A 26,656-nucleotide genomic window follows, 5' to 3' on the forward strand; every position below is an offset into this window, starting at 1 on the left:
CTTATTCTGGTTGGTAGACGAACCGAGAGGACACACATAAGTGTCACCACATGATTGGCCAGTCTAGAACTGGGGGCCAATAGGTGCGAGACAGGCAGCGCGAATAATGAAACCACGTACCTCATCGAACTTGCGCAGAACCTCCGGTCTGGGGCGGGGGATGAGCGGAGAGGGGAGGTGTTTCTTAGAGTAATAATATCTATATTGGGCGAGCCCTCCTGGAGATAGAAAAGGGACTTGGCAAGAGACTTGCTTATAAGACTAGGTTGTTGAAAGTACCTACCGTGGACGCTCGTTGTGCTGACGTTTTCCTCGAATTTAAAGTATGGTGTTGTTCAGAGTACTCTATCTGTCCGGCGTGTAAGTTCACTCTGCTCTGAAACGGTTTGCGGAGGGCATTGGCCATAAACAAAAAAAATACATTGTTTGAAAACAATGCATATAAGTATAAACGACTTTATATTGTTTGCAATAGCTATGATGTTATATTTTTATCGGCCTTTGACAACCGGGGATTTATGTTTATATACCTTACTAAACAAATCCTGTGTTAGTCCAAGATGGCCTCCAAGACGTTTTCTCGCCCGCCGGCCCCCACACTGTGTTAGTGGGCTGAACCATCTACGGGCTGGCGAAGTACTTCCCATGTACTGTCTAAATTTGAATACATTGTGAAGTGCGAGACTGCCCTGCAGACGTTCCAGGCGTGTGATTGGTTGCTGACGCCGGACTACCTACATTCTGGGACATTAATAGAGGCTGATCTTGTGCAGCTACCTTTCTACGGCCTGGGTTTATAGGTGTAAAGGGCGGTATGTGCACTTAGGTTAGTGCGTCCTGGAACTGAATAGCAGAGGTGGTACACCTCCCGTACGATTTCTGTCGCTGACACTCTTGTACAAGACCACTTGCGATGTTTCCGAGGAAGGCATGGTTATTGCTGCTGCTCCTGGGGCTGGCACACCTGGCAACTCTTGCCCGCTGTGAGCAAGAAGCAGAAGAAGGTGAGAAATGGTTGTGAAGACTTTGACGTCTGATACAAATGGCACTCTTCGCTCTTTGAGAGTAGCCTGTTGTCGTTTGCGCACCACAGATTATATATTCCCTTTGCGTTCCCCGCATTAATTTGCACGAAATAACCTGCAAATGTTTTGGATGCTCATGAGCCAGATTTGGAACTATATCCGCGCTTAAGGGTACAGCCTAAAAGATCAATATGGGCGGTGTCATGTGACGAATTGGCCTACCTTTATGGTCACGTTTAAGCTGTTTTCTTAATTGTTATTGCATTACTACTTTAAGAGCTCAAGTGACTGAGCCGAGCAGTCATTGAGCCTGTAGTACTAGACATGGCAGCACATACCCCTTGCCCCCCCCCCCCCCCCCATCCATTGCTTTATTTGGCAGACTAATTCACGTGCCTTAAAAACACGATTTGCAACTAAGTTATCCTTATCAGTCCTTACGTGAATAATGCGACAACCATTTTAAACATACCCTCACATCCTGTCCGGTTTTTACACAATGCCCCTGGATAAATGTGATTGAAATGTACCACATTTCTCAGAAAGGTTCACCCCGTTGGGGATCCAGGCTTGTGTTTTTTTTGTTCTTCTCTGCTTCCGTCTAACCTAAAAAATAATAACTTGTTCCTGCCCCAATGTAAAATGGATGTTTAAACTGTTTTGTTTGGTAAGTAGCCCCCTCTGTATTAAGTTCACATCAGTGATAATTGTCAATGCCTTCTAGCATCTCTTACTAGTATCTGTTTGATGCCTGTTGGACATACCTGTGGGCTGCCGCTGACCAGGTTACTAGTACTTTGCCAGTGGTTTGTAGTCCTTGCTGAGGTGTTTGTTTTTTATGGATTACCACTGGAGTGAACACAAGACTACAATAAGCACCATTCGCTTGGGTGGTGTTGCTCTTGATGCATAATGCAGAGCCACACCCCCAAACCTTATTTGGTCATGCAAGTTTTTGTTAGTGGAGAACCTCTTATGCGTGTAGCCACTCCAGAGGAAATTGAAGTGCTTTTTAATAGACTCTCTTCAAATGTAGATCAGCGTTTTCACATATATATTTTTCTCAACAAAGTGAATTGCTGTGTGTGTAAATGTAAGCAACTTCTGTAGATTTGCTGCAGTTTAGTCAGTCTCAATATGCTTATTTACTGTAATAGGTTCTTATTTTTTATAGGCAGTGCTTGATTTTTAGATATACTTTTCTTTGCACAAGCTCCATAACATCGTGAAGCTGCTGCCACAAGAAAGCATGCTTCCCAAATGGTGGTCTCAGACTTTGCCTTGGGGAGCATTTTGGAAAAAGGAACTAGTGTTTATTTATGGCACAATTTACACCATAAAATTGACCAGAAAACAACAGGTTAAACTCCATCGTGTACGGGCTTGAATTTAATAGCGCAGGTGCTAATTACAAAACTTGGGCTGTGTATAAATCTTCCCAAATGTTTAATTCAGCCACTTGATCCTGAAGTTTCTTTAAGTTCCGTTAAATGGGGTGGGCAGTGGGAAGTTGTAAGGTTCGTGCTACTTACTTCCTGTAGGGAAAATATCTTACAGCAAAATCTGCAGGGACAAATTTTCATGAAGGTTGGGGGAGGTGATTAAGGCTAGTGTAACTCTTAATCCTTTTGGGGCCTCGTTACAGTCCGTGCAGAATCTTTTGCAACAGGCCAAAAAATAAAAGTTAAATAAGTAACATTTTCAGTTTACCTTGTACAGTTGAAACCACAATTTTGAAATTGTATTTTTTGTCAATCATATTCGAATTTGAGAGTGATGAAGTTGGTTGATAAAAAAAAATTGCATCAGGTTATTTTTATTTCTGCCATCTTGAAACCAAAGCTTGAGGTCAATTGTACAATTTGAAATGGTGAAAGAAAAACTAATGTCACCAGTGATGGGGCCTATTGAGTGTTAATAAACGTTTAGCGGAGTGTGAGCAGTTACCATAGTGGTGGAAAAAGTTTTTTTTTTTTTCAGGGAGGAAAAATACAAATAATAAGATAAGGAAATGTCAGTTTTAAAATTAAAGGCATTATCATAACTGTTACCAACAAGAACCATACCACTGCCCCTGCCCGCCACCAGATTAACACTCATTCTGCACTGGTGGGATGGGTTTGCTGAAAGTGCGCCCTGACTCAGATCGGAACCACTTTCAGAAAATGTCATGTTGCCTATAATTCCGTTTTACAGCTGCCTACTCATCGTTGTGTGCTGCTTTTTTTTCTCCTTCATTTCACAGGACCAAACCACCAAATTGGGTTTTTATTTCTGTGGATAAAAATAGCAACTATCCTGAAGTTAATGGAGTCTTTTCTCCCAGTGCATGGAGATCATCACTGTTTTTGTTGTGTGGGGGGGATGGGATGGGGTGTGTGTGTGTGTGTGGGTGGGTGTGTGTGCGCGCGCACCGGGGACTGGCATACGTCACTCACTTGGTGGACCTGGGCAGGGAAAATATGCACCAGAAGACCCACACTAAACAGAGTGGGGCTTACAAAAGCCAGCAGCTCTTAGGCAGAGGAAGCATCTGCTCTGGCTTTCCTAATGCTTTTGGAAACCCGCCATGCAGTAGATGGACTTTTTCTTTTGGTGACGGGCCTAAAGGCAGTATACAAGGTATGCTCATAAGCCTATACCTTGCGTCTTTTAGTATATGTTTACCTGGTACTAAATGAATCCGGCAGTGTTGTATTTTTTCTGTTTTCATGAAGCCGTTCCTAGTGCCATGATAGTCAGTGAGTAGTGGGTGAGAGAGTAAATATGAATGATGGCATATCATATACTGAACGTACTGTTTACTGAGAGCAGATAAAGGTTAGACCTAAAAGGGCGAGCAGGCAGCATAACCAGGAAAGATTGGAAATCGCAGTTTGTCTATTTCTACTTGATGATCAGAGCATCTGATTCAATACACATTATTACCCAAGGCATTTATCCGAGCAAGCAATCCATTTGGCACTGGGGTAGAAAACTGGCGGAATGTAGAAAAACTGCTTTCCAGGAGGAGAGGCATCACATTTAGGAAACCTTACGGCTCCCTGCGGGAAAAAGAAACCATGCAATAGTACAAGAAGTAGCACATCTAGACGTTTTTATGTGAATTACCTAATTTGTCTGATGCGGAATTGTATGGCCTACTACACGAACGTTGGTGGTAAGCTGGGTTATAAAACAGCCCGGCGGCTGAAGCTGGATGTTTTAAAAAACTGTTTGGTGCTTCAGATGCCGCCATAGTGCCCTTACAAAGGGAATACTGTTGTTGTTGTTTCAGGTGCATTTACAGTATCACACATTACAGGTGTTGTCTAACATGCAGGTGTCTCAAGTGGACTGAACGCTCCACAGGTAGGTAATTGCAGGTAATCAACTGGTGCAGTATTCTTTTACAGCTGAAACGCCTGCCCAGATGAGATATAAAAGATCTCTAGAGATGTTTCAGCCATTAAGTTACAATTAGTGGTTTCTTTTGTATTCTATTCTGCTTCGGAAGCGTCTATTGGAAAGTGGCTTTCAATCCTTAATTGAAGTCGATGGGGCCCGCCCGCACTTACTTTTGCGGGGCGGCATTTATTTTTCCTCTGCAGTCGTTTCACGAGAGCAAGAGAGGGAACAAATTAACAAAGTGGAATAAGGAAGAAACGAAAGACTAAACAACCGTTGCACAGAGAGAAGACAGAAACCTACAAGAGCGAAATAAAAGGGTAGTTAGGGCCTCAAATAGATGTTTCGTTTTGTCACGGGATGCCAAAAGGCTCTGCCTTTAACAACTTTGTTTTCTAAACTTGAATCTGTGGGACAGCGACACCACACTCATTTACATGAATGCACACATTCTTAAATATTTTTCAGGGGAGAGAATGTTTGGTATTTGTGCTACACTTTTAACACCAGCTGGACTGTAGTATGCATGTGAAAGTGTGCAATACAGATGTTCTTATCAAAAATAAACAGTGGTTGTATTTACTCATCATTCCAGTGGAAATTAATTGGATAATATAACTGTATTACATATTCCGCTTCAAGATCTAATTTCTGACTATCCATATAACTATTTCTGTGATTGTGTCGTGGAGGGTGTTCAGTAAATAGTTAGAGGACCTGTCATCTCGGCGAAGACAGTGTGTCGGTCAGCACCGCAGAAGTGCAGGGGATGACCGAAGAAAGATTAGAAGCGCAGGTGAAGAGACTGGGTACAGTCTGCATTTGAATAAAGGAAATGCTAGCAGAGAAATCCTTTAACCGTTACAGAAGGGACTATTGAGATGCCGATAACCAAAACCGTGGGATGAACATTTTTTGTTTTTTTGTTTGAGATAAGCTTGCATACTGGTAGTGCCTGTTTTGTGCACGAGCAACAGATTAAACTGGTATTTTACTGTCCTCATAATGTGTGTCTATGGGATGGCTGCACTTTTGTTACCAGTGCTATTACTGTCCTGGTCTGCGAGGTCACTGCCGCACGCACTGCTCATTTCTACGGGGTACATGCATGTGCGTATGAAGTGTGGGGGACGCGGGGGATGTATTTCCCCCCCCCCCCCCCCCAGATTTTGGAGGGTGGGGGACACGGGGGACGAAGGTGGGGGGGACAAGGGGACACAATAATTTCCCCTCTCACATCGATTATTCAGAGGGCCATTAGCGCACAAAAGCGCTACTTATAACATCCCTGTACCGACCATCCTCCAATCTGATGGTAACAGAATGAAGGTGAGTCAGGAGGCCCCCTGCGCCCTCTGCTCTTTTGTTTGTCCTGTTACACCTGTGGGCATTAAGGGTGCTCCATAAGAACAAAGGGCACGAGGAGGAGAAAATAGTTTTGGATTATTACTGTCTGCATCACCTGCTGCCTTGAAGAGGAGCACTGCAGGATGCCTTCAAGAGAAGCTGCAAGACATTGAGCAAGATCTAAAGAGATAAGAGTCCCACTCAGCCTGACACCTGCAGGCTAGAAAGGAGACTCTGTGAAACACAATGTTTGTATTTGCCTAAGATCACACCAGTTGGTGAAACAGTGAAGTCGAGATTGGGCCCAGATTTTACCTTTTCACACAACAATTTAGCTATTAGAAGGGTATATTTTTCTAACATTTATGTTTAATGTTTTGTTATCTAGGTAATGAAGGGCTTGATTAAAGAGTGGCTAACAGGGAGAAGCCATATATTTCATTTCGGGCCGTTATGTCTAGCGTTATTATTTATGTTATTGTTACATACTTCAGCATATTGAAGTATATTATCTTTTCTCTATCTTTTCTTCACTGTACTCTGAAACAATCTACCCTATGCCACTGCACCCTACACCACTTTTCTCCACTCTGTGCTACTCTACGCCACTGCAATCTATGCTGTACCACTCTACTCCACTCTACTCGGCAGCAACCTACACTATACCACTGCAATCCATGCTATTCTACTCTAACCATTGCACAATACACCCCTACACTCTTCACCACTTTACTCAAATCCAATGCACTCTATGCCACTGCACTCTATGCCAATCTACTCTGCACCGCAGCACTCTATTCCACTGCTTTCAATGCCACTGTACTCTGCGCCACAGCACTCTAGGCGACTGCACTCTATGCCACTCTACAATACACCACTGTACTCTGCGACCCTCTAATCTGCAACATTGCACTCTGCCACTGAACTCCACGCCACTCTACTCTGCACCACTGCATTCAATGCCACTGTACTCTGTCCCACTGCATTCTTTTCTGTACCACTGCACTCTAATCTACTCTACTCTACACCACTCCACTGTAGGCCCTTCACTCTACTTTGAAATCATCTCCTCTATGCGACTGCAATCTACGCAACTCCACTCTAGGCTATGCCAGTCTAATCTATCCTGCACCACTCCAATGTACCCTGCGCCACTCCAATCTGCTCTGCACCGCTCTATGCTACTGCACTCTACATCACTATGCTCCACTCTGCAACAATCTACTCTTCACCACTATACTGTACTTTGCAGCAATCTACTCCATGCCACTGCACTCTATGCCACTCTATTCTACTCAGCACCACTGTACTCTAAGCCACTCTTCTCTACTCTGTATCACTCTACACCAATGCATTCTATGTCACTCTACTCTACACCACTGCCCTTTATGACACTCTACTCTGCAACACTGCACTCTGCCACTGAACTATACTCCTCTCTACTCTGCACCACTACACTCTACTCTGCACCACTCAACTGTATGCCACTCTACTGCACTCTACACAAATGTACTATATGCCACTACACTATGCCACTCTACTCTGCATCACTGCACCCCACCATTGCACTCTACACCAGTCTACTCTACCTTGCACCACTCCACTCTACCATGCACCGCATCACTCTGACACAGCACTCTGAACAACTGCAATCTATGCAGTGCCACTCCACTCTGCTCCCCTCTACTCTTCACCACTCTACGCTACTGCACTGTACGCTAAACCAGTGCTGTCTTCGTCAATGCACTCTACACCACTTTACTCAAAACCAACGTACTCTATACCACCACACTCTACGCCAATCTACTTTGCACCACTGTACTCTATGCCATTTCACTCTAGACCAGCCAACTCCACTCTGACACTTCACTCTGACATTACACTCCATGATACTAGACTCTGACACTCTATTCCATTAAACTCTAACACTTTCTCCACTCTGTAACTCCCTGCACAACTCCCTGTACGCCACTCCATTCCACTTTACTCCACTCTATGCCACTCTATGCCACTTCAATCTACGATACTCTACTCAACGCCACTGCACAGCCCTCTATGCCACTCCACTATTCAACAATGTACTATGCTCAACAACCCTCTACCCAACTTTCTCTATGCTAGTTCATGTTACTTTACTTCACTCTACTCCAGTTTACTCTTATTTATGCCTTTCCACTCTACGACACTCTGCCACTCCACTCTATTACACTGTGACACTACTCCACTCTACTACTACTTTATGGCATTGGCGCTTGATTAGAGATTCAGATCTCCATTGATTGCCTTGTCACTCATATGAGACGTGAGTCAGATTTATCTTCGCCGTTTTGGTTACAAACACTATGTAACCCTTTTAACTCAAGCTTAACGAAGGCTTAGGATGATCCTGATACCTGCCTAGGGGATCGAAATATCGTCGGCCAAAGTACCTTGACTTGAATTTGTGATATTGTACATAAGTTGGCATAAGCATAGGTACTATGAGCTAATGACTTCTTGATTCACTATTTGAGTCATTCATGTAAAAGTGTGTGTATAACAGCGTGTAAATCACTATTGTGGATGCTAACCTTGTAGGAAAGTAGCCTCTTTCTAGCTTGGTTACCCCCACATTTGGCCTGTTTGCCAGTGTGTTTGAGTGTGTCTACTGGGATCCTGCTAATCATGACCCCAGTAGTTATGCTCTCTCCCTTAAATTATGGTTGTTGCATACTGGTAACCCAGTATTTCACCCAAGATTGGCATACTGGTGCCCCCTTATAAGTCCCTACTATATGGTACTTAGGTACCCAGGGCATTGGGGTTCCAGGAGATCCCTAGGGGCTGCAGCGTTTTTTTTGCCACCCATAGGGAGCCCATGCAATGGCTTCTACAGAACTGCCATTGCAGCCTGCGTGAAAAGGTGCATGCACCCTTTCACTGCCAGTTACACCGCACCAGGTCACTTATAAGTCACCCCTATAGCAGGCCCTCCAACCCTGAGGGCAGGGTGCAGAGTACCTGTGTGTGAGGGCACCCCAGCACTAGCAGAGGTGCCCCCACGGCCTCCATTTATGGGGGAAGACTTTTGCTTGCACTGCCGTCTTGTACACTTACACTCCCACTGACTGTGAGGTAAGCGACCAGAGCTTCTGGCTGTCCTGTGCATTTTATGTGTGTCCATCGGAAGATTTAATTGCTGCTGTCATGATGTACTTGTTTGTTTCTTTGAAGGGACGTTGATCTGCTGTGCCTGCTTATTTTTGAAGGACACTTGTTATAAATAGCCAAACAAGCTTTACATCGTACTATGCATTAAATGTCAGACCATGTTGGTGAAACTGAGCGGCAGGCATGTAACTTGATGTAGCTAATTTCGAACTAGAATAGTAATTACTTATTAACATGAACCTTTTTTGCAATTGAAATAATAATGCTGTGATGTTCATAACTGTTTTTCTGGCCTAAGCCAAACTAGGCCTCAACTCCATCTCGTATGGCTGTGCCATAACATGAATTGTGTGTTTATAATTCTCATTTACATTGCACATAGCAAAATGTGCACTGTTCTATCTTGACAGGGTGTTCTCGCAGAACTCCGTAAGAAGCCTTGAGTTAATTTCACTGTAGGCTTTTCATCTATGAGTCTTTCCATTGTTTGTCACTAGATTTGTTCTGATGACATATCAGAAGGGACTCCTAATTGTTCATTTAGTGGGCTAGTGCTAGGATGCTATGATTCTGACGCTTTATAATGCTGCTATAATTGGCTCACCCCATGCTGACTGTAATTGCCATTGCTTTCTTTTGAGAATTTGTCTGTATGAAGATATCATTTTGGGGGTGAGCCAAATTCCAATAAGATTTTTTTTGGGTCTTACCTAGGTATGCTGTCCACTTACTAATTTGCTGCACATTCTGGACTTAAACCATTTTTCATATTTTGCTTATGGTTCTATCTTAAATGCTAAAGTGCCTTTATAGCAATTGGTTTATGTCCTATGACTAATTTGAGATCAACCATATTTTGCACTTCAGTATTTTGATACACCTTCATGGTGCTCCAAAATTACTGATTTCAAACTCTCTTCTCAAGTCAGTTTCGTTATTTGACTATTTCAAATGCTGTTTGAGATCCTATCTTTCGGTACACATTGCCTCAGCTATTCTTGAGGACAACATAGCCCCTGACCCTTTGATGGAAGCTTTAATCTTAAAAATTATTTGCGATGTGGTACCCCCAACTATTCTGTAAGTAATATGTAATTGGCAATTTTTTTGTTTTACTTAGAGTCCAACCCAAAAGAAGGCATTTCAGACGACGATGATGATGATGACGACCATGATGAGGAGGACGAGGATGACGATGACTCCATAGTGAAAGAAGAAAATGGTGTCTCTGTTCTCACAGATGCAAACTTTGATACATTTACTACTGATAAAGACACTGTGCTGTTGGAGTTTTATGCACCATGGTAGGTTCAAAATATTCACGACTGTCAAGTTCATACTTTGAATTTATTTAATTTCTTTAGCAAAAATTGCTCCACTTAAATTTTACTTACAGGACTCCAACAGAGAGGTAACATGCTAATCCTGCCAAAGATATGTGACCAACCAGGATCTAATTGTTAACTGCGCCGAGACTGCACATTGTTCTAGAGCTTAATCATTTGTTTATTTTGTAGAAAAGATGCTTGTTAAATTAATGTTTCCCCCGACATGTAAGAGTCTGAAGGGTATTGTTTTTCTACAGTTTGGTAATTTTCTTTTTGTTGGATTCTGTTCTTTGGCTGTTCAGTTGATTTTATTTATCCAACTGGAAATCCATGTTGTCATTTGGTGACTTGTGGGGAGTAAAATTGCAAATGTGAATAGGCATGTTGCTGTGTAGTATTTGAAAGACTTAGGGAGGCAGGGCACCTGCTGCTCCAGCACGCTGCAGTACCTAAATTGGCTTTTTTTTTTTTTTTTTTTTTTTAATATCTCTTTGATGGTTAACTGAGACTGAAGGGGACAATATATTATACACTATACCTGAAGGATGGGGCCGAATATACTAGCCTGTTGGATGACATCATTTTTGGGTTTGTATTCACAGGATGTTAGCTTATGTGCACAACATTATCAAAAGGTTTGGAAGTGACAAAAATGATTTGAAAGTGCTTGCAAGTGGTGGTGTAGGCTCATTTAACATCATATTAATGAGTGATACCATCTTGCTTTCACTTCTGTTGTAGGAAAATGGCTCCCTGTTAGTTACCCCCTACGTTTTGCCTGATATTGATGCTGACTTGACTAAGTGTGCTGGGACCCTGCTAACCAGGCCCCAGCACCAGTGTTATTTCACAAAAAATGTACCATTGTTTCCACAATTGGCACATCCGTGGCACTCAGATAAGTCCCTTGTAAAAGCTACCAAGGGCCCTGTGACCAGGGAAGGTCCCTAAGGGCTGCAGCATGTGTTGTGCCACCCTAAGGGACCCCCCACCTAACACATGCACACTGTCATTGTAGATTGTGTGTGTTGGTGGGGAGAAAAAGGCAGTCAACATGCCCTTCCCCCCCCCCCCCCCCCCCCCAGGATGCAATGCACACACAATACTACCTGTGACCTAGGTAAGTCACCCGTCTAGCAGGCCTTAAAGCCCTAAGGCAAGGTCACTATACCAGAGGTGAGGGCATAGCTGCATGAACAATATGCCCCTACAGTGTCTAAGTCTATTCTTAGACATTGTAACTACAGTCTGGCTCTATTAAGCATATGGTCTGGGATTTTGTCAAACACTAACTCCACAGTTCCATAATGGCTACACTGAACACTGGGAAGTTTGGCATCAAACTTCTTAGAATAATAAACCCACTCTGATGCCAGTGTTGGATTTATAAAAAAAATGCACACACAGGGCATCTTAGAGATGCCCCCTGTGTTTTATCCAAATCCTTCAGTGCAGGACTGACTGGTCTCTGCCAGCCTGCCACTGAGATTAGTTTCTGACCCCCCCCCCCCTAGGGTGAGAGCCTTTGTGCTCTCTGGGGCCAGAAACCAAGCCTGCACTTGGTGGAGATGCTTCACACCTCCCCCTTCAGGAACCATAACACTTAGCAGTGAGCCTCAGAGGCTCAGACTGTGTCCTAATGCCCCAGGGCACTCCAGCTGGTGGAGATGCCTGCCCCCTGGACACAGCACCCACTTTTGGCTGCAAGTCTGGAAGAGATAATGAGAAAAACAATGAGGAGTCACACCTTCCATCTAGGATAGCCCCTAAGGTGTCCTGAGGTGAACCCTGCCTTAGGAAATCCTCCATCTTGTTTTGGAGGATTCCCCCAATAGGATTAGGGATGTGCCCCCCTTCCCACAGAGAGAAGGCACAAAGAGGGTGTAGCGCCACTCAAGGACAGTAGCCATACACACCCCTAAATTGAGTATTTAGGGACGACCCTGAACCCAGGAAACCAGATTCCTTACGACCTGAAGCAAGAAGGGCTGCTGACCTGAAAGCACTGCAGAGACGACAGAGACAACAACTGACTTGGCCCGAGCTCTACCGGCCTGTCTCCAGACTCCAAGAACCTGCACAGCAACGCATCCAGCGGGACCAGCGACCTCAGAGGACTGACCTGCACCCAAAGGACCAAGAAACTCCTGTGGCCAGCGGCTCTGTCCAAGAAACAACCATCTTTAAAGGGACTCCAGCCTCACTCCGGATGCGTGAGTCCCCAACACTCTGCACCCGACGCCCCGGGCTCATGTCCAGAAGAACCAACACTTCAGAGAGGACCCCCAAGCGACTCCTACGACGTGGACACCCTGAGTCGACCTCCCTGCACCCCCACAGCGACTGCCCAGTAACAGAGGAACCCGATGCCTGGTAGAAGCACTGCACTTGCAGCCTCCAGGCCCGAGAGAAACCAACTGCCGGTGCAGGAGTGACCAGCAGGTGTCCCTCTTTCTTGCCCAGTCAGTGGCTGGCCCAAGTAGCCCCCCTGAGCCCTGCCTGCATCGCCAGAGTGACCCCTGGTTCTCTCTATTGATTCCTATCTGAATCCCGACACCTACTTCACATACTGCACCCAGCTGTCCCTGTGCCGCTCAGGGTGTATTTTGTGTGCCTGTTTGTTACCCCGCCAGTGCTCTACAAAACTCCTCGGGTCTGCTCCCTGAGGACGCTGGTACCTACCTTCTAGCAGACTGGAACTGGGGCACCCCTGTTCTACATAGGTGCCTATGCTATTTGAGCCCTACCGTGACTTCTGCAGCTGACCGGCCCTGTGTTGCTGGTGCTGGGTGTTTGGGCTTAACTTGAACCCCCAACGGTGGGCTGCCTATGCACCGGAGACTGAACTTGTAAGTGCTTAACTTACCTGAAAAACTAACCAATACTTACCTCCCCCAGAAACAGTTGATTTTTGCAGTGTCCACTTTTAAAATAGCTATTTGGCATTTTTGCCAAAACTGTGTACATTACTGTTTGAATTCAAAGTTCCATATTTACCTATGCCAAGTATCTTACAATTTATGTACTTACTTGAATTCTGAATCTTGTGGTTCTAAAATAAATTAAGAAAAGAACATTTTTCTATATAAAAACCTACTGGCCCGGAGTTAAGTCTTTGAGTGCGTGTTCTCATTTATTGCCTGTGTATGTACAACAAGTGCTTAACACTACCCTCTGATAAGCCTACTGCTTGACCACACTACCACAAAACAGAGCATTAGTATAATCTAATTTTGCCACTATCCACCTCTAAGGGGAACCTTGTCTCTGTGCACACTATCTCTCCCTTTGAGATAGTACATACAGAGCCAACTTACTACATCTGTCAAATGTGCTGTTTATCAGATAAAGCAAATAATGCCCCTAAAACACAGTGAGACCGGTGTTTTGAATATGCAAGTGCTTCTTTCAGTCTTAACCATATTCCTTTAAATATTGAATAGTCTTTGTGTCACATAGTCACCTCTAATTCTAAAGAAAACGATCTGCATATGAGATACTTTTGAAGTGTGTTTCAGAGGCTGAGGAGCTGGTAGGATAAAACATTTTCTAGCATTCTCGTCAGGTATTTTCAGGTCTATTAAATACATGGAGGGAAGGATTATGCTTCTCTTTCGTTTTTACTGCAAACACAGCAGCCAATAACAATGTGAAAAATAAACGCTACATTACCCATTAGTTCCAACCACCCTCTCTATGACCTCCCGCCCTCCTCCCCCAATCGGGTCCAATCAGCTCCTATAAAGTCCACAAAACACAGTCCTTTCTCTTTCTTTCCACATAGCGTAGGGACATAATCGGGAAGTAATTTGACCAATAGGACAACAATGTCCAAAACCACTTGCAACTGTAGTCCTCGCATGCTCCACCGCTGTCCCTCATCGGATGAGGACTGTGTAACCGGCACAACAGATACAGACCTCTTGAAACGGACATCCTGTCTTGTCTCCAGTAACTTCAGGGAACAGATCACCAACTTCTAAACTGGTTTTTAACCTGAAAAGAATCCTCGCAATAGCACAACTGTATAATTCTATAATCAGTGTCACAGTGGGTGGGAAATAGATTATCATGGCAAAATTCACATATATGTAAATATCATTATGTACAAACATTTATTAACCTCCCTGGGTGGGATAATCCTCACTTCCGTGTCCTTAATAGAATTGAAAATTCTTTATGCAAATTCCATGATGTCCTCCAATCTGGACCCTGTGGATAAAGCCTTAGAAGCCACAGCTCCTCTCACTGAATGAGCTACAAAAATAGTAGCTCAATACCAGCCTCTCCTAAAAGCCACCTGACCCAGTGCAATAAAGTCGCAGAAGAAACTGGACCAAACGTCTTCTGACGAGAGATCAACAGTTGCCCAGTTTGTTCTCTTTAATTCTTGAGTTATATCCCCAAACTTTGATACATTTGACAACACACAGTTTAGAATCATTTAGAAAACCCGGATAACTTATGTATTTCAAATTAGATTTAGTACGCTTGGAAATACGGAAGGAGTCTTCTGTGGGAATAGATACTCTACCAAAGCTTTGACATCACTCTTTGACAAAAAAATCAAACACAGTAAGAGTGTCATTTTAGCAGACACTTGTTTTCTGGAGAGATCCTCATTAGAAGGCTAAGTTTACAAAAATATGAGAACCAAAATAACATCCCAAAGAATTTAATATTTGGGAACTGGGGGTCTTACCATACGCGCGCCTCGTAGTAATTTACATATCATGGGGTACTCACCTACTGATTTGCTCTCTATCTGGGGATATTTAGCAGAGATGGCAGATCAAAAATTGTTAATTATTCTATAAACCAGACCATGGGACGTTAAGTGGGATAAGAAAATTAGTTTTCATTTTCACTGTGGTCCACACCCTATTGATCACACCAACCAACCCATTGTGTGCAGGCTGAGGTGTATCGCTGATCAGTACTAGGGCCAAGGTTTGTGACCGGAAGAACCTAGTGTAATCTGAAATTGCAGAGGTTTGTTCAATTCTCCTGATAGTCTCCATGCCATGAGGGACAACTGTCCCTCCAGAGTTGGAGGATGAGGAGAACCCATCGGGTCCAGAAGCAGGTCTGGAAACAACAGGATCCGAATCGGATGGCTACAACACAGGGCTGTCGCTACTGAGAGCCACAATTGTGCCCTCCAATACAGAGTTACTAGGACTATTTCCTCTGACTGTTGTCAGACTTGGGAGTGGGTTCTGTTAATCATCGTGAAAGAGGGAAAATCATACATCAGACCCCAAATGATCAGTCAGACAAGGGCCCCATTGTTGAGTCGGAAACCGAAAAACCCATGGATGAAGTCCTCAGTTATTCGGCTCCTGAAGAAATCGAGAGTTCCAATCTGCAACTACATTAACCTTGCCTGGAAGATATTCTGCGGTTACTGAGATCTGATGACTTTAGCAGTAGTGCTAAAAACCTTTGTCTATCTCTGCTAGAAGTTTTGATTGAGTCCACAACCTCCCCCCACCCCCCTGCAGAAATGTTGCCCATATTTAGAAGGATATCACATTTCGTCTGAGAGGAGAAAGGGTTTTTTTATAGCAAGGGAGCCTGAAAGGAGTCCCAGGCAATTGATATGGTATTCAAGTTCCTCCAAAGACCATCTGCCCCCCCACGTTTTCACCTGTCTACATCTCGCACCAAAGCCCCATCTGCTGGCATCAGACTCTATGATCACTTCTGGAACAGAGGCAAAAATCGCTCTTCTGTTCCAGGCGTCCATGTGAGTCAACCACCAAGAGATCTCCACTCTGGCCTCTTGAGACAAAAATCTGTTCCGAGTTGTGTAAACCCTTGTGAATATGAAGAATATTTAGACGTTGTAGAGCCCATTAATGGAGAGTGCCCGGAAAAATGGCCTGGATGGAAGAAGCTAGGAGGCCTACCAGACTGACAAGTACCCTCAAAGAAATCGTAGGAGCATACAATGCTTTCTTCACTTCTTTCTTGATGGCTAGTCTCTTCATCAATGGGAGTTTGAGTTGAGTTGACCCCGAGTCTGTCTTGAAGCCTAACAAATCTATGTTTTGGGTAGGGATCGGGTGGGATTTCCCACTGTTTGACAAAACCTAATTCCTGAAGGAGCTGAATTGTCCAGGAAAGATGGAGATAGCGGATTGTCATTGTTGGGCCATGAGAAGGATGTCGTCTAGACAAACTCCATTTATCTCTGAGCCATTCGATTACTGAATGCAGAACCTCGGTGAAGCACCAAGGGGCTGAAGATAGACCAAAAATGCTTAGCTGAAAATTCGAAGCATTGGTTGCACCAGATAAATTGAAGAAATCTGCGATGAGGAGGGAAAATTGGGATTGTCAAATATGTGTCTTGTAGCTCTAGATGCACCATCCAATCCCCTTCCTGTGACAAGTCTCATAGCAGGTGGATGCCTTCCATCGTGAAATGTCTGTAAACAATCAAAGAGTTGAAATGGCAGAGATTGAGAACCGGGCGAGAGCCCCACCTTTATTTTGGACAAGAAATATCATGCTCATAAAGCCTTTGGGGTGAGGACAAGTTTGAACTATTGCCCTCTTTTGAGTAAGGGATGTTATCTCTTGATCTGTAAAGAGACTGTTGGTGGGGGGACGGGGAGAGAAGCGGGAAGAGGTGAGATTCCTGGATAGGAGTCGCGTTAAACTCCAAGTGATAACCACTTACCCTTTCCAATAGCCACACATCCTGCGTGATCTGATGCCAGTTGTGTGCAAACAACCCTCCCAAAGGAATCATTTTTATCTGAATGAGAGGTGTCTTGGTCGAGTTGTCCTTCTCTGGAACTGCCTCTGTTAAAGTGGCCTCCGTTCCCTCTATTGCAAGAAGGGTAAAAGCAGGCGAAACCGGAGTGATTGGAAGCTCCTCTGTTGGAGTAGTATGATTTTAGGGGAGGTCTGGTAAGAACCACAGACTGACGCACAACCTCTGAAGCATCTGGCCCTGGCAAAAGGTCACTGTTACAGATTTTGTAATTGCCGTTTTGGCCTTATCCAATGGAGAAAAGGTGGCTACATGTTTGGCTAAGGCTTTGACAAATTTGTCTCCAAACAGGAGACATCAGCAGATTGTCCAGCATCATAAAGAACTAGTTCAGCCGGTTTAGGGTCTATTCAAATGAGGAGGGACGTATGGTGTTCTGTCGAAATGGTGCAGTTGGCATTACCACATCAGGGTCCACTGCAGCATGGGATTATTTTGCCTGCACTGCTAAATCCAGTATGTAGTAAGCCATCCTGATAGATCTAACAGCTTATCCTGGCTGGCATCTTATTATTATTATTATTATTATTATTATTATTATTATTATTATTATTATTATTATTATGATGTTCCGGGGTGTCTGCTACTTTCCCCAGGGAGAGAAGGTGTAGGACATTCAGATTGTATTTATACCTCCTTTTTCTCAGTCTCACCTAAACATATTCAGCTGCCTCTTGGCAAGGGACCCACTCGGACGATCTAGGGTAAATAAACGCATTGGGGTTGAAGTGCAAGTTCTTACTCTGAGGGAAAGAGGAAGCCAATCTTGTATCTTTCAGACTTTCGTTTTTTACGTTTGCCACTAGCTTGCGGATTCAAGAAGTGCTCTTCTAAGCGACTTGAACCATCTGTTGTATGTTGAGGGTCATGACCTGAGGTGTAAGCTCCCTGGTTTGCGGAAGATCACGATCAGGAAGGGCAGGCTCAATAGCTACCTCAAACTGGTTTCTGTGAGACTGGCAAGGCACTGAAATATTAATCTTTACTGGGGAGGGGGACCCTGAGACTGTGCCAAATTTCCTTCTACGAAAGTTGAAAATGGGATGAACAAAAGGACGTAGAGCTCTCACCAATGCCTTATTAACAGACTCCTGTGCATGGGAGTCTAAGGCTTCCGCTAGTTGCTCTTCCGTTTGCTGGTCATAAGGCCCTTCAGCATACTCTCCATACTGATCGTCCTCTGGATATTGGGCCACTCTCTCGCAGGTCTAAATCTCTCCAGCAGAGGTGAAAGATAAAGCGGGGTGAGGGTTTCAGACCCAAGTGAAAGAGCAAAATATGTATTGCTGCAGTCGGCAGAATAAATGTGGAGGGAGTCACCTAATTGGTCTCCCATTCCAGGCTTCCATGTGTGAAGACCACCAGTGGATCTCTTCCCGTGCTTCTTCTGACAGGGACACTGTCTGTTAGTACATCAGACCTCTGCGAAGATGTGCAGCCTTTAGACGTTGTAATGCTCAATAGTGGAGAGACCCGGGGAAGATGGCCTGGATGGAGGAAGAGAAGCCTCACCAAGCGAGCTACCTGCCGAAGCGAAACACGTTGTTTAGCCAGGGTGCATCGCAATTTGTGATGTATTTTTGTCACTTTGTGTGACAGAAGGCTTAGAGTGACAGAGACAGAATCTATGAAAATCGCGAGACTGCTTTATAAAAGGGAACCAGCAGGGATTTGGACTAGTTTATGACAAAACCGAGCTGTTGGAGAAAGGCGACAGCCCTCCTGTAATTGGAGGGATAGCTTTCGGGGACACTGAGCCAATAGAAGCATGTCGTCAAGGTATATAATTAGGCGTATCCCCTGTGCCCTTAAGTTTTCCACAACTGGTTTGAGAACCTTTTGTGAAGCACCATGGTGCTATGGACAGTCTGAATGGCAGGGTGGTGAATTCTAAAGTTTGTTGTTGCCAGATGAATTGGAGGAAATGCCTGCAAGGTGGGAAAATGGGAATAGTCACGTAGGCGTCCTTTAAATCAAGATGCACTAGCCAGTCAGGGAGGTGCAAAACATCGCGAAGAAGGCGAATCCTTTCCATTTTGAAATTTGGTAAACCAGCCATTCATTGAATTTGCATAGATTGACTGGTTGTTGTTCCCTGTTGGCTTTGTCTACTAGGAACTAATTGCTGATGAAACAACGACGATGTGGCATCACAGAACAAGTGGTGCCTTTGGCCAGCAATGCCGCAACCTCTGCGTCCAGCAAAGCGGTTTTGTGAGGGGTGGTGGCTGTGGCAATCTGGGTAGAAGATGTTAACCTGGCGCACTACTGCTCTATAAATAAACACATCTGCAGCGCAGTTGAATGCCTCCTCATCATTAATCTCCATTAGGGCAATAATAAGATTCAGCTAGTGGGTCAGAAGTTGGGCAAATAGCACTGGTAAGGGTAATGAAAATCAATAGGAGGATACTACTCTATGATATATGGGCAAAGCACTTGTGGTGAGGTGGGGGGTGCTGGCAGTCAGCCTAGCTAAATGTGTGTGGGCGAGGCCGCACTGATAGAGGGTCTGAGCCCGGGGCACTTCACCCTTGGTTTAGTTAACCAACGTACAGCTTTGCTCCCGATGTGAGGGATTAAAAATTTTCTACCTATAGCGTCAAGAATTTTAGATTCTATTAAGGACACGGAGGCGAGGATTATGCTTCTCTTAACTTTACTGACAAACACAGCAGCCAATAAACAAACATTTTTTCCAAAAACTACATTTCCCATGAGCCTTAGCCCACCAATCATAGCACGATAATGTCCGTCAATAGCTCAGACACCACAGTCCTTCCTCTTTCTTTGCGAAACAGTTCAAACATGCGAACTTGCCAACTTGATCTAGAACTCCTTCCAACTCTTTAATGAAGATCTCCCGAACTGGAAGATGAACTCAAAACACCTGCTTCCTTGATATCCTTCATGAAGTCGTATTAGGATTTCCTGAAATAACGAAAAAACACAACCACTAATATCAAAGTATCATGGGTGGGCATCATTCTCATTATTTAAAATTATGACAATTGATCATACTCATATTATTGACTTAAATGACCATCAAACCTTAACCATCTTGATAATATAGCTAAAAAACTGGGTGGGATAATCCTCGCCTCCGTGTCCTTAATAGAATCTAAAATTCTTGACGCGATAGCTAGAAATTTTTTAATTCTATGTCAGGACCGGAGGCTTCGGATTATGCTAGTTCAAAGTCTGTTTACCACCTCCGATACCACATCCACAATAGGCTTATGATAGAAAACCTTAAATGTAGAATCATTGGACCAGTCAGCTGCAGCCATGATGTCTTCCAATCTGGCTCCTGTCGCATAGGCTTTGGAGGCCATGGCCCCTCTAACTGAATGAGCACCGAACATATTTATGTCAATGCCTGCTTCGGCTAAAAGCCACTTGACCCATCGGGCTAACGTTGCTGTAGATACAGGCTTAAACGGTTTTTGTAATGAAATCAACAGTTGCCCTGAAACATCCTGTCTGAAATCTCGTGTGACTTCTTCGTAACACTTCAAACATTGAACAACACATAACTTTTTGTTGTGTGGAAACGAAGGGTAAGAAATGCATTTGGATGAGGTTTTTGTACGTCTGGAAATAGAAAAGGATACCCCAGTAGGAGTGAATACTCTACCTGTTAGATCCAGAGCTTTAACATCCGACACCCTTCTGCAAGATAATAAGCATAAAAGCATAGTCAATTTTGCAGACAGTTGTTTACGGGATAGCTCCTCATTGTCTGGCCAGATCCCGAGGAAACGTAAAATAACGTTAACATCCCACAACGCGGAATATTTTAGTTGTGGTGGTTTTACCATAGGGATACCTCTAAGTAACTTACAAATCAAAGGGTGTTCACCTACCGGTTTCCCTTGGATGTGTGGATGACCGGCTGAAAGGGCTGAACGACAATTGTTAATTGTCCTATAAGCCAGACCCTGGGAAGCCAAATCCGACAAAAAATTGGCTATGACGTGAATCTCTGACCCCAGGGGATCCACACTCCTTGAATCGCACCAACGTAACCATTTCCTCCAGGCTTGTTCGTATCTTTTGTGCGTGGAGGGGGCCCAAGATTGGGATAGGAAAAACAATGCTGATTCCGAAACTCCCGGCACTTGCCATCGTCGCCTGAAAGTCTCCAGGCCATCAGGGTTAACAGACCTTGTATCACCAGTGGATGAAAGCTGCTCGATGGGTCTGATAGAAGATCTTCCGACCACGGAATTCTCACCGGAAGGTCGCATGACTGATTCATTGTGGAAGGGAACCATGGTTGAGCACTCCACCAGGGAGTCACAAGAATGATCTCCGAACGTTGGCGACGCACTTGTGCCAGGACGCGCGGGATCATCACAAAGGGAGGAAAGGCATAGAGAAGGACTCTTGGCCATACTTGCATGAATGCGTCCGTCCCCTTCGCTTGAGGGTCCGGCCTCCAACTGAAGAAACAGGGAACTTGACAGTTCAGACGCGAAGCAAAAAGATCCATCTGACATGTCCCCCAACGAGATTGCAGTGCTTGAAAAATGCTCCGATTGAGCATCCAATCGCTGCCATCCCGGAGGAAGCGAGAATTCCAATCCGCAGCTGTATTGATGCTGCCCGGAATGTATTCCGCTATCACCGAAATCCTCTGATTGAGGCAGAAATGCCAGAATTCCTTCGCTATGTCCGCTAGGAGACTAGATCTGGTTCCCCCTAGGCGATTGATGTACCTTACTGCGGAGACATTGTCCATCCGCAGAAGGATGCAGCAATGAGCCTGGCGAGGGGCCAAGGATTTTATGGCGAAAGATCCTGCCAGGAGTTCCAGACAGTTGATGTGATAGGATAACTCCCCCGGGGACCAACGGCCTCCTGTCTCCACCCGGCCGCACCGGGCTCCCCAGCCCCAACGACTGGCATCCGACTCTATCACTACGTCTGGGGAGGAGGGAAAAATCGCTCTGCCATTCCATGCATCCATGTGATCCAGCCACCACGATATTTCCATCTTGGCTTTCTCTGAGAGGGGAACCAACTCTGAATACTGAAGACCCTTCTGAAGGTGACGAATCTTCAACCTCTGAAGTGCCCTGTAGTGTAAAGGCCCCGGGAAGATCGCCTGAATGGATGATGCTAAAAGACCGACCAGGCGGGCTAAAGTCCTCAAGGATATAGTCGGAGAGGCAAGCGCTCTCCTCAACTCCTTCTTGATCAGGTTCCGTTTGCTGACTGGAAGAATCAGTAATGACGTTAAGGAATCTATCTGAAAACCCAGAAACTCCATATTCTGTGAAGGGATCAGGCTGGATTTCTCTGAATTCAGGACAAACCCGAGGTCCTGGAGCAATTTTATTGTCCAATTTAGATGAATCAGCACTAGATCTTTCTCCTGGGCCATGATGAGAATATCGTCTAGATAAATAATTAGACGTACTCCTCTCTCTCTCAAGTATTGCACTACAGGTCGGAGGAGTTTGGTGAAACACCAGGGTGCTGATGATAGGCCGAACGGAAGTACTTTGAATTCGAACCATTGGGAACCCCATTGGAATTGGAGGAAACGTCTGTGTGGGGCGAATATTGGAACTGAGAGGTAGGCGTCTTTGAGGTCTAATCGAACCATCCAGTCCCTGTCCCTCAAAAGATCCCTGAGCAGGTGAATACCCTCCATCTTGAAATGGCGATACACCATCCAGGAATTGAAATATTTTAAATTCAGGACTAGTCTGGCTCCGCCGCCTTTCTTTTGCACCAAAAAGATAGTGCTGACGAAACCTCGAGGATGAGGGGAGGATTCCACCACTGCCCCTTTCTGAATGAGAGAAAGAATCTCTTCTTTTATGAATTTGCGATCTGAGAGGGAAAAAAGGAGGGGCGTGGGAGGGTTCGATTGTTTTGGGGGTGCGTAAAACTCTAGATGGAAACCCTGAACCGTCTGCAGAACCCAAGGATCTTGCGTAATGGATTCCCAAATCGGAAGACACAGACCAATTCTGCCCCCCAATATTACTTCTGAGGGAAGAATGATTCTCACCTGAGTTAGTGCTGTCTTGAATGGAGTTAGCTCCCCGGTACCCTCTTGAATTTCTACCTCGACCTCTGTATCGATTGGGATAGAAGTTGCCTTGGTTTGAATAACTTCCTCTATTACCCTGGGAAGCATATCTGGGGTTCTGGAATCTTCGGCCCGGCGCTCGACCCCTGAAGCGTCCGGCCCGAAGAAAAAGAGTATTGTTGAATACCTTTTTTATGTTAGACTGGGCCTTATCAAGAGCTGTGAATGTAGCCACATATTTGCTTAAATTGGAGATGAATTTCTCTCCGAAGAGCATTCCATTAGCTGCCGGACCGGCTTCGTTAATGGCCAATTCGGCCAGCTTTGGGTCCAAGCGAATCGGGAAGGACCGCCTGCGCTCTGCTGACATGGCACAATTTGCGTTGCCTAAAAGGCAAATGGCCCTCTGGGCCCATTGAAGAATAGCTTCCGTATCCAGAGGGGTTTCGGATTCTTTGGATTCTACCGCTAAATCCAAAATTTTTGTAAGCGGGCCGGATAAATCTAATAATTTGTCCTGGCAGCCTTTCCAGGCCCGGTCTAGGCCCTTCTTTGGATCCTTAGCGAATTTGCGGAGAAAGGATGCCATGTTGGGATCCAGCTCTGGCGTGTCTGCTACCTTGCCCAGTAGGGAGGGGCGGGGACACTCAGATCTAAGTGTGTTGCGCACATCTTTCTCGAAGCTTTTGCGCAGCCTGTCCTGCACATAGTTTGCAACCTCTTGATGAGGAACCCACTCGGTAGAGCAAGGATGGATGATATCTTCCGGGGAGAATAAAAGGTTCTTGCCTTGATTAACGTCCTCTTTAGAAGCGCCATGCTTCGTCTTGCGCCGTTTTTTGCGCGGTTGGGGATCCACCTGCGACTCATCTGAGTCCGATTTTGAGGATGACGGGTCGTGATAGCTAGATTGTGATGATGCTTGCACCGGGAAGGAAGATGAGCTTTGAGGAGGCAATAGACCTCCATATGCATGTTCGCGCAACACTGAAGTTGCCATTTGAGACAATATTTCCGCAGAGGAAGTGCCACCTGAGCGCTGTACGTTAAGATCCAGCACCTCACCAGACTCCCCGGTCTGCCTACGAGGTTGACTACCTTCGCCTAGAAATTCCCTTCTAGAGGTTGGGTAAATGGCTTGAGAGCCTGAATTAACGCCCAATTCACGGAATCTTGCACATGGAAACCAAGTGCTTCCACCAGTCTTTCCTCCATATGATGTTCGGAAGGATTCTCTTGCAGTTGCTCATACTGCTCTTCTTCCTCGGCGTAGTACGCCATCCTTAGATTATAAAATTTTGATCTGCTAGGAGGAGTTAACAGGGGGAGGCGCCCTGGACAGGTGTAACAGTTAGAGACTGTATTTCTATCTATATATAGTGGAGGGAGCCACCTGTCCTAATATTCAAAAAGTTTTAAGTCTTATAACAAAAAGCCTCCTGAGCCAGGCTCAGACAGTATTATTACAGCCCCTACGGGCGCTCTGAGGCCACAAAATTGCACGAGGTGCCCAGCGCGTAGCTCGCGTCGCACCAAGCCGGTCGGAAAACTCTTCCGATCGGGAAATGGTGCGCGCATGGGCATCAAAAGAGGACTGCGTCCTCCAACACGAGCGAACGCTCGTTGCTTAAGGCCTGCTCCCACTCCACAAATCAACTGCAATGGTACAGGGAGCAAGAGCTCCTTAAAACAATACAATAACACTTATTAAAACGCATTTCGAAAACATTAGCAATCAAACTTAGACGCGCCGATAATTCCCTAAATAGCTTAAACAAATACAGAGCGCAGCGTGCGTGACTTAACTGGCTGCTGGAGCAGCAAAGAAAGAGGAAGGACTGTGGTGTCTGAGCTATTTACGGACATTATCGTGCTATGATTGGTGGGCTAAGGCTCATGGGAAATGTAGTTTTTGGAAAAAAAATTTGTTTATTGGCTGCTGTGTTTGTCAGTAAAGTTAAGAGAAGCATAATCCGAAGCCTCCGGTCCTGACATAGAATTCGGAGCTGCGCGTCTTCTCAGCGTGAGCGTCAGTATGCGCCACCTAGTGACAGTAGGCCAGTAACGCTGCGGGAGCCACCCCAGATACAAAAAAAAGGCCACGAAGGAGCGGGATCGCTCCTGTGGCTAAAACAGTAACGATTTATCTAATAAATACAGTTTACACACAAGTGCATAGATTTCCTGTTTTAAAAAAACAGTGTAAACAGCGGTAAACAAATAACGAGGAAAGGAGTGAATTCAGCTCTGCTGCGAGCAGCGAAGGAGGAGGAGAAACAGATGATGGACAGCGTTCTGGCTAGGTTATTCAGCCCTTTCCATTGGATGTTTTTTCTACACGGATTCCCAAGGTTTCCTGGGGGTATGATAGTTTATTGTTGTAAACTGCTGCTATTCAAAAAGGTGAAGAAAAGCTAGCATAATCCTCACCTCCGGTCCTGAAATAAAATTGTGGTGTAGCCATCTGAAGTAAATATTAATGACTACCCATATTAAATAATGAAAATAAATTTTTTCAATGGAATTTTCTTTCACTGTAGTAATTTAATAAATAGAACTCATTTATGCGGGAGGTTTTTTCAATATCTTCTCCATACTTTTTAACTGACCCCTTTTCAAAGCTATGTACTCAAGCAAAAGTTAGTTTTGTAGTCAAAAACGTATTTACTTGCATGAACATTTTAACATGAGCAAATCTGCTACAAAGGGGCTGGAAACAGACAGGAAGTCGTAGTTACACGTTTCCAAACCAGCAAGGAAAACCAATGGTTAGATCAAAATGACAGTGCCTCTATGACCAGAGCCTCTTTGAAATACTTGCTCATAAGTGGGATAAAGGAGATTAGAGAATGGATGAATGACTCCGGAAGCCAAGGACAGAGCTTCTCTACCCATTGCTTTGAGAATCAGGGCATTGGAGTGGTCCCCAAGAAGCAGGTCAAAAGTCAGAGCGCTAAAGCAACTTTCAGCTGTCTTGGAAAACTAGAAAATACAGCACTATCTCTGACGGGTGGGCTGGGGACCCAGTTGGCCTCTCTGCTCTGGAGTTGTTCACCTTTCCCCAACCGTCCATGGAAAAAAAATCCCTTATATGGGAAAAATCCCGATTTGAAGTTGAATCCAACGTTGCCCCATCCAAGGTTACTGGCATCACTTGTCACCGCTGCTTGATCAGAAAGGTAGAACCTGACTGTCTATAGATAACCAGCACTGAAGTAATATCCTTCATTGCTGGAAGGAAAGCTTAAAAGGTCCTCAGTGCTAGTCCCATGCTGGATTATGCCAGCCAAAAGAACTCCGATGCAGGCAAGCCATGGCACTACAAACACTGTGCTGTGCTGGTTTCAGACGACTAAACAAGCAGCTGAACAGTGCAGTTGGTATCTAGGAGCGTCCAATTCCGATAGAGTATGTACTAGAGGATCATTGAGCTGCTCAGACCATCCTTGTGTAATAGTCGATCTGAATGGCCAGGATTTTTGTGAATTCAAGACTATCAGATTTCATGCCGAAAGGCAAAATATAGTTTATAGAGCATCAAAAACATACATATAATACCCGTAAGTGCAGATTCCCAGTATCCTGGATG

At 44.8% G+C, this 26,656-nt stretch overlaps 1 protein-coding gene across 2 annotated transcripts in view; it reads left to right on the forward strand.

Annotated features, from left to right (window-relative positions):
* Positions 1-656: 656 nt before the first annotated feature.
* PDIA4 (protein disulfide isomerase family A member 4) overlaps positions 657-26,656 on the forward strand; it is a 112,304-nt gene continuing 86,304 nt past the window's right edge. Inside the window, exons 1-2 of one of the 2 annotated variants that reach the window (XM_069216236.1) lie at positions 657-1,004; positions 10,030-10,213. In XM_069216236.1, coding sequence (XP_069072337.1) covers positions 914-1,004; positions 10,030-10,213 — 275 coding nt within the window. In that variant the 5' untranslated portion in view covers positions 657-913. The remainder of the gene's footprint in view (positions 1,005-10,029; positions 10,214-26,656) is intronic. The other variant, XM_069216244.1, reaches the window with a different exon arrangement.

This window comes from Pleurodeles waltl, chromosome 2_1 (assembly GCF_031143425.1).
Source record: "Pleurodeles waltl isolate 20211129_DDA chromosome 2_1, aPleWal1.hap1.20221129, whole genome shotgun sequence".
Classification (NCBI taxonomy): Eukaryota; Metazoa; Chordata; class Amphibia; order Caudata; family Salamandridae; genus Pleurodeles; species Pleurodeles waltl.